The sequence below is a fragment of the Myotis brandtii genome, unplaced genomic scaffold, assembly GCF_000412655.1.
Source record: "Myotis brandtii unplaced genomic scaffold, ASM41265v1 scaffold744, whole genome shotgun sequence".
NCBI classification, from domain to species: domain Eukaryota; kingdom Metazoa; phylum Chordata; class Mammalia; order Chiroptera; family Vespertilionidae; genus Myotis; species Myotis brandtii.
The window spans coordinates 1,082,120-1,091,283 of NW_005370965.1; the positions used below are offsets into that span (position 1 = coordinate 1,082,120).

General features: G+C 41.0%; 1 protein-coding gene across 3 annotated transcripts in view; it reads right to left on the reverse strand.

The window, feature by feature from the left end:
* Positions 1–9,164, reverse strand: part of DIS3L2 (DIS3 like 3'-5' exoribonuclease 2) — a 303,483-nt gene that overhangs the window by 192,526 nt on the left and 101,793 nt on the right. For all 3 annotated transcript variants that reach the window (XM_005882957.2, XM_014530601.1, XM_014530602.1), the window contains one exon: positions 1,031–1,131. In XM_005882957.2, the coding sequence (XP_005883019.1) occupies positions 1,031–1,131 (101 nt within the window). The remainder of the gene's footprint in view (positions 1–1,030; positions 1,132–9,164) is intronic.

Consider the following 9,164-nt stretch of genomic DNA (forward strand, 5'->3'; position numbering starts at 1 on the left):
TTCCTCATGTCACTATGCAGGAGACATTCTTGAGACTCTCCTAACTAACTCCCTAGACTGAGCAGCAAAACTGCATTCCCCAGTTAAACGTGCTGTCTATGCTTCGGGCAGAGGAAGCCTCACGCCATTATGCCACCTCATTCTTTGCCTGTGTACCGCTTCCTCCACCATGAGCTACTTAGCTGGGGTCAGCTATGTTTGATCCCATATCTGATCATGCCACTGCATACATAATTAAACAATAAAACTGAATTATGCAAAACAACAAAATCAATTGTTTTCATTTCTATGATAACTAAATTAAACATTTTGGAAAAATTAAGAGAGACTTCTTAAAAGCTTACTTTTGAATTACATATGAGCATGACAACAACTAAACAACAATGGAGCTCTGGCTGGTGTTCTCAGTTGATTAGAGCATCATCCCATACACCAAAAGGTTGAGAGCTGGATTCCTGGTCAGAGCTCATACCTAGGTGAAGGGTTTAATCTCAGGTCGGTGTGTGTAGGGAAGGCAACCAATCGATGTTTCTCTCACATCAAAGTTTCTCACTCTCTCTTCCCTCACCTCTCTCTAAAAATCAATGAACATGTCCTCAGGTGAGGATTAATTTTAAAAATAATGAAGAATAAAAACTATAAAAATCTAGAACATTAATATTGATTCCTTCACCAGTGTCTAAATTCTCACTCCACTTTAAATAACCCAAACTGGAAATCACAGATGCCACATTATGAGTGTGGTTTAAGCAAAAATAATAATAATAATAATAATAATAATAATGCAGAACTTCAATAAACTTACCCACATACAAAGAAAAGGCCTTGGCCCTTCATCCAAAGGCAGGCAAATGAACTTATTACATGTTTACAGTTATAAAAAAAGATTTACTTTTTATAATACCCTGCTTCCACTGACTGTTCTGATTAATTGACTAAAACTACAGCCCTAAGTGTCCCACGAGAGACCTTTGACAGGTAGCTCAGGTGACAGCCATTTGGACAAATAGGGAAATCTGTAGGCAATGACCTTTGCTGATCTTTGCAGTGACCTCTCTGGTAAAGCGCTTGTGTCCTGTGCCATGGAGGTGCTCTCATCTTTTGTACTTGGTGCACCAGCATCCTCTTCACCTTAATTAAAAACAGAAAGAAAAAGAAGAGGAGGAATAAAACGCATATGTATTCGGCATAATGTATTAGGCATAATGTATTAGTCATACAGACTCATGGGATTTTTAAATTCAGAGCTATAGGATTCTTGGATACCATTTACCCCAAACCACTCATTTTATGGCAATGGAAACTCAGGCCCTCACTGGTTATGTGACTTGGCTAAGGTCAATCAAATCACCTACTTGCATTAATGCTCACACTCAGCAGACCACATTTTACCCATTTAACACTATTCATATGCTAAACATCATACATATGGAGAGCATCAAACTATGTTGAATTAAACTTAATCACCTATGTGTCAAAATGCCAAAAACACTATATGTTAAATACTGTCCCTGCCTACAATGAAGAATAGAGATAGGTTATTTTATTATGTACATCTGCTGAAAAAAAACAAAATCAAAATAAATGTTAACTTTCAAAAGTAGTTTGGTATCAGCCATAACAAACAAAATGGTGGAAAATAAATTATACTTATCCTATATAATAAAAGCCTAATATGCTAAGTGTCTGGTCTGGTGGGCCATTCAACCAGACAAAGCGTAATATGCTAATGATATGCTAAGGCCACTCAACGGCTCTCTATGATGTGCACTGACCACCATGGGGCAGATGCTCCGACCGGTGGTAGGTTAGCTTGCTGCTGGGGTCTGGCTGTACAGGACTGAGTGAGACGGGCCGGATACACCGTGGAGCCCTCCTGCGGTCCTTCCCCAGCTGGCCAACCTCCCGTGTCCCTCCCCAGCCCCTATAGTGCACCAGTGGGGTCCCTCAGCCTGGCCTGCACCCTCTCGAAATCCACCCCTCAGGGGATGTCGGAGAGCTAATTTTGGCCTGATCGTGCAGGCCAGGCCAAGGGACCCTACTGGTGCATGAATTCATGCACCGGGCCTCTAGTTAAATAAATAAATAAAAATGCCAACCCTGATTTTCCTCGCTTTCTTAGTGACATTATATAAAGAGTAAATCACTTAAAGTCTTTTAATGTTTAATTTCCTTTCTTAAAAAACTTATAAAATGCACATTCACCCAAGAAACTGAAACCACATCTCCCCAGTAAAGAGAATTAGGCTCTGTACCAGAAGTATTAAAACCTCTCATGAACAAAAGCAGCAAATTACACACTTTTGAACATTTAATATTTTGTACTTTCATGCATTACATTAGATTTCCCCCATGCCACAAAATAGTCTTAGCCAACTATACTAGAGTTTTTGGATTTTGGGGGCCACAACCAATTCATGTGGGACCCACTCCATTGAGCCAAGAGAGACTTGTATTTATCATCAATTGGATATTACCAAGGCCAAAATAAATAAATAATTTCTTTTAAGGACCAGCTGCCTCTTAGAAAGCCTCAGCTTAAAGCCAATTTTTACCACTGTGAGCATACTCTGGAAACACTGACATGATCTGAACCTACTGGGGTAAAAATGATCAACCGTTTGCTTTTCCATCTATGTTGAAATATACCTACCATAGTGCCCACTGAAAGCAAAATTTTCATTGTTTACCAAAAGGAAAAAACAAACAATAACTTTCCCATTGTTGGTCATGCTGTCCACCAGTAAAAGAGGGGATTCAGCCTGACCGGTGGGGCTCAGTGTTGGAGTGTCAACCTATGAACCAGGAGGTCACAATTCGATAACCAGTCAGAGCACATGCTCAGGTTGTGGGCTCGAACCCCAGTGGGAGGTGTGCAGGAGTAGCCGATCAATGATTCTCTCTTATCATTGATATTTCTATCTCTCTCTCCCTCTCCCTTTCTCTCTGAAATCAATAAAAATACATTTTTTTTTCTTAAAGAGGAGCATCATCCAAGTTCATCTTTTATTTTAGACCATAGTTCAGGATTCCAAAAAAACATTGGATGCTTCCAGAACAACACCTCTTATACTCTTAGGGAGAAAAACCCACACAAGTTTTTTATCTGTTCCATACATATTTTGCCAATATGTTCTGCAGAACAAGGTAATTCAGGAAAGATAATGAGCCTGGAATTACCATGAACAAGTACACTGTACCTACATATCTAATATTTGAGCACAAGAGTTGGTAAATACAGGGTAGTGAGGGTTTTTCCAATGTACCCCATATCCTAGGCATAAAGCCTTCTGACGGCTCTATCTTATGACTGTTGGTTTAAATTCCACTCCAACAACAAGCTAGTCTTCAGTTCCAAAGGTTATGCCAGCCTATATCCAAAGAAAGAGGGCAAGCCATGGCAGTGGGCCCAATCATGACTTTCAGACATCATACCTGAACATGACCTTTTCAGGTTCTATGTTCATAAGAATATCCTGGCAGAAATAAGGCTTTGTTCAGACAAAGATGCATTTTGGAGTTGAACTAATAAATTAACCTAAGTTTACAGCCCTGCGGGTAAACATCATAGATGTACTCAATAAATATGAAGAAGCACAATGCCAGTTTAGAAAGGTGAATCACCTTAATAGGTTTCCCACAATTACATTTCACCACACTGAATAGCAAAGTTGCCAATTTAATGCATTGTTTAATCTCAAGATCACTTATTTATTCATTTATTCCATGTGTATTTATTGAGCACTGGGCATTGAGGATTCAGTGGTGAATAAAAGAAATATAGTCCAAGCCCATATAGAACATATACCTTAATGTGGGAGTGATATTCAATAAATAATGACTCAATAAATATAAAGTTATAAGTTGTGATGAATGGTAGAAAGGAAAGAATAGTCCCTTAGGAATAAGAGGAAAGGACATATGATTTACATTAAGAAGTGAGGAAAAGGCTCTGTGTGGAGGTGACATTTAAGCTAAGACAATGAGGATGGTGTGTTTAGGAGTGAAGAAGGGAACATAAGGGTTGGGAATGTCACTAGGGAAGAGCCAGAGGTGGGAAGTTCTTGGCACAATCAAGGGAAGAGAAAGAAGGCTATGTGGCTAGAGCACAGTGAGCAGGAATATACAAGACAAAAGATGAGAATGAGGCAAACAGGAGTCAATTCAGGTGGGGCTTTCTAGGATTTAAGAGTTCTGGAGTTAAACCTAAACACAATAAGAAGCTCACTAACCATTTTAGGCAAGAAAATGACACTGCCGAGGTTAGATTACAGCAGGCTTATACCTATAGTAGTCCAGACATGGAGGATAGTGCTTAGATGCAAGCATTGGAAATGGATTTAAAATGATCAGTTTAAGTCCAGCCGGTGTGGCTCTATGGTTGAGCGTCAACCTATGAACCAGGAAGTCACAGTTGGATTCTGGGTCAGGGCACATGCCTGGGTTTCAGGCTCAATCCTCAGTTAGGGGTGTGCAGGAGGCAGCCAATCAATGATTCTCTCTCATCATTGACGTTTCTATCTCTTTCTACCTCTCTTTTCCTCTCTGAAATATACATATACATATTAAAGGATCAGTTTAAGACCTATTTTGGAGTTGATCTAATAGACTGGTGGTAGATATCAGAGTTTAGGGTTATTTCCAGGTTTCCAGCATCTGCAGCTAGGTTGGCAGAGGAGGCATCATTATTGGCACAGGAAAGACTAGAGAATAAGGTGAAAATCAAGAGTTCTATTTGAGAGATGGTTCTATTTGAGAGGTTACCTGTGAAACCCTTAAGTCATAATGTTGAGAGACAGTTCAACATGAAGGTCTGAAACTTTCAAAAAGGGAAATCTGGGCTGTGGCTTTAAATACAATTTTTGTGCTGAGAATTTCCATATTTATTCTTTCCAGCTCAAGCTGCAAGAAGAAATTCAAACCCAAGTCTGTTACTACTATTAGTAAGTTCATGAAGCTCTTCCACTGCTACATGCTCAAGTAAGAAGTAATGTGCTGTCACTGTTAAGGGGAAAAAATTCTCTGAGGAAGTGACTTGGAGCTTGAAGGATGTATAGATAATTAAAAGAGAGATAAGAAAGGTGAAGGGCATTTCAGGTAAAGGCCAAGAGCTGTGAAAGGGCCTACTGAAGCTACTAACATGTTGAGAACACAAGTGTTGGGCGGGCAGGGCCTGGGATGGAGAGAAGAACAAGGCTGACAGAGAGGTGGGATGGGTCCTATGGCAGGGACTCTAGTTACAACTCAATTGTCTATTCTCTTCTTTCCTAATAATAAGAACTACAATTTTTAGCTGGGTATACTAGTTAAAAGACTACGTTCCTCAGCCTTACTGCAAACTAAGCATGGCCTATATGTCTAAGTTTCAGCCAGTAAGATGCAGGTTAAAGTGTTGTGACTTATCAGAAGTATTCTTAAAGGATACACCTTCCCTCTTTCTTTTTTCCTTCTTGCTGGCTGGAATGTAGATGTGATTATTGGACCTCAGGCACTCATCTTGGTACTGGAGGTCACAAGACAAGGGTGCTCCCTACTGTGCAGAGCAGCACAACAGAATGAGCTGAAGTATGTGGATCTATCCTACAAGCTCTGACCTGCCTATCTCTGGCCTTTTTTTATGTTATCCTATATAATAAAAGCCTAATATGCTAAGTGTCCGGTCGTCCGGTCAGCCATTGAACCAATCAAAGCGTAATATGCTAAGGCTCAACCGCTTGCTATCACATGCACTGACCACCAGGGGGCAGAGAGCTGACCGGTCAACCAGTCGCTATGGCATGCACTGACCACCAGGGGGCAGACAGTTGACCAGTTGCTATGGCATGCACTGACCACAAGGGAGCTGACAGTCGACCGGTTGACCAGTCGCTATGACGTGCACTTAAGTTCATTGAAATTTTAAGATTTAATGCCACTCTCAGCAGAACAAACTTTCTAACATACAGGTCCAGATGATGAAACTGACAAGTCGAGAATGCATACATTTTAAGGATATGAATTTGGTAGCACTCTGGAGTAGAGAGGCAATAGTACAGAGATCTCAGAAAGCTGGGGCTGCTGTCTAGGTGAGACACTATCAGAATCTGAATTAAGATGGTAGCAGTGAGAGTGAAGAGAGGCAAGACTTGAGAGATCTCTGAGAAGGATGCTACTAAGTGTGTCTTCATCACTATGAATGACTTAGTATATAAAAAATGGGCTTAAATTAGAAGAGCTTTTGATTGAATATCAGGAAGACTACCTTGACAGAACAATAAAACTCCAAAATGAAATTACCAGAACAGGGCAGAGGTGCCAGCAGTCCTCAAGTTTGTGGGTCCCCATAGCCTTCGGCTTTGCCATACCAAAGGCAGAGCTGGCCTATGCATTCTGTGGTCCTTGTAGTTTAAAAAAAAAAATTAGAAACTATTGACTACCAATATTCTTCATTAAACAAAAGAATTTTCTAAAAAATAGATAAACAACTGATATAAACAACTGTTCCTTATATTCCCTCAAGAAACACTCTAGGAAGAAAAATCCAGTGAAATCTTAATCTCTCTCTACAGATTATCTGAAACTTCTATTTTAAACATTTATAAAATAAAATGTCACGGTTTGCTGGGGTTGGCATGGCCATTTACATAATCAAGTGCAAACCCAACATCTACTTTCGTAAGAAAAATTATTCTTATTTGGCCTTCTCATAAATAAACAGTCAACTGAGAAGTCGGATGATTCTTAAAACTTTACAAACACATCAGAAGGTTTCAGATTACTCGACTACTATGCTAAGTGGGGACAATATAAAGAGAAAAGCAAGAAAATGGGCAAAAAGACATTTCAACTCATCCAATTAAAAGTGTGACAAACTCTGACAAGTCTAAGCTTTTTCCATCTCTGAATGAAAGGCCACAGAAATTTACAATCCTATAAAAGCCTAGTATGCTAAATGTCTGGTTGATCGGTTGGCTGTTCAACCAATCAAAGTGTAATATGCTAATGATATGCTAAGGCTGCTCAACCACTCACTATGACATGTACTGATCACCAGGGGGCAGAGAGCCAGTCGACCAGTCGCTATGACATGCACTGACCACTAGGGGGCAGACGCTCTGACCGGTAGATTAGCTTGCTGCTGGGGTCTGGCCAATTGGAACTGAGCAAGATGGGCCGGACACGCCCTGGAGCCCTCCTTCGGTCGCTCCCCCACGGGCCAACCTCCCGCATCTCTCCCCAGCACCGATCATATACCCGTGAGGTCCTTCGGCCTGGCCTGCACCCTCTCGCAATTTGGGACCCTCAGGGGATGTCGGAGAGCCGGTTTTGGGCCGATCCCACAGGGGGAGCGCCGCTCAGCCAGAAGCCAGGCTCATGGCTGGCAAGCGCAGCAGCGGTGGCAGGAGCCTCTCCCACCTACACAACAGTGCTAAGGATGTTCGACCGCCGGCTTAGGTCCAACTGCCGGAGAGCGGCCTAAGCCAACAGTTGGACATCCTCAAGGGCTCCCAGACTGCAAGAGGGTGCAGGCCAGGCTGAGGGACCCTCCCCCAAGTGCACGAATTTTGTGCACCGGGCCTCTAGTTTACAATAAAAACTCAATGAAAACTGCAGTTGTTTTTTGTAAATGAAAACATTTCCCTTTAGGTCTCTCAAAATCAACCAACCAGGAAAACTTATTTTATGGGTCCCTCTCCCCGATGAAATGTAGAAATAACAACACAAGTCTTCACAGAGGCAGTTAACATTCATGTTATAGTCACTTGCTATGCTGCAAGTGTTGATGATTGTTCTAGGACCCCACATCTAGCCTTTGCCAAGGGCAAGGCTTGGAGCACCAATGAGTTTTTTTCTTCATAAAATCCCCAGCCCAAACAAGTCTCTGACTGAAATAAAGCTAATGAAATTGTATGGTGTCAAGAGAGTTTTCACAGTGGGTTCACAAACGTTATCTCATTTGATCCACACTACAACTTCATACTATGGGTAGAGTGGATATTGTCATTACAGTTTCACCAAGGAAATGAGAGTAATGAACAGACAGAGTCAGTCTATGTCAGTATGCAGACCATGGTGACCAGTTTTCCACACAAGCAAGAATCAGTGCATCATGGGAAGAGCCATGAAAACGCACATTAAGATTTTGTGTAAGTGGTGATGGGATCCCCTGAAAAGCTGGCAATAACCCAGTAAAAGTCCTGAATATCTATGGAATGTCAGGCACTGCAAATGACCCTGTCTCTATCCTCAGAGAGCTCATGTGCTAGAAATGAGACAAAGGTGACAACAAATATTGAAAGTGGTGTTTACGACAGCTAGCAAATAGTGCACTCAAAGGCAGTAGGAAGGGCGACAGTCAGTTTGACAGTGAACCCCTGAGCTGAGAATGGGAAGGCTGAGGAAGAGCTGACTAGATAAATGGGCATGCGGAGCATTCCAGAAAGGGAGAAGAGCATGTGCAAAGGCACACCATCAAGAATAAACTGAGAGGAAGGTTGTGTCTAGACAAGCTGCAGGACCAGCCTATGAAAAGCCTCATATGCTGAAAAGTATGTCTTTTATATTTTAAGGATGGAAAGCCATGGGAAATTTTGAGAATAGCATAACCAGAATTATATTTGATGAAAAGTGAATGGTCAGTCTATTGCTACTTTGAAGATAATCTTTTTCTCTAGCCGCTTTTAAGATTTTCTCTTGACCTTTGGTTTTCTATACTTTCATCTTGATATGTCTAAGCTTAGATTTTTTTTAAAGCAATTATACTTGCAATCACTAGTCTTCTTACATCTTTAGTTCAGTATCTTAACTACCATGGAAAATCTCGGCCATTAACTTCAAATTTCATCTTTACTCATTTTCTTTCTCAATTCCTTCTATGACTCTAATTAAATGTATACTTTCTCTCCCTCTGTGGTTTCTGTCTATTTGTCCGTAGATAATTTTTTCTCATTGTCTTCCAGTTTGTTAGTTTTCTCTTCAGCTTTATCCAATTTTCTGTTCAATCCATCAATTGAGAATTTTTCTTTAAACTTGAATACATATTTTTCCTCATTCATTAAGTTCTTTTTTTAATAAATCTTTATTGTTCAGATTATTACATTTGTTCCTCTTTTTTCCCCCCATAGCTCCCCTCCACCCAGTTCCCACCCCACCCACTGCCCTTACCCCCCCCCCCACTCTCCTCA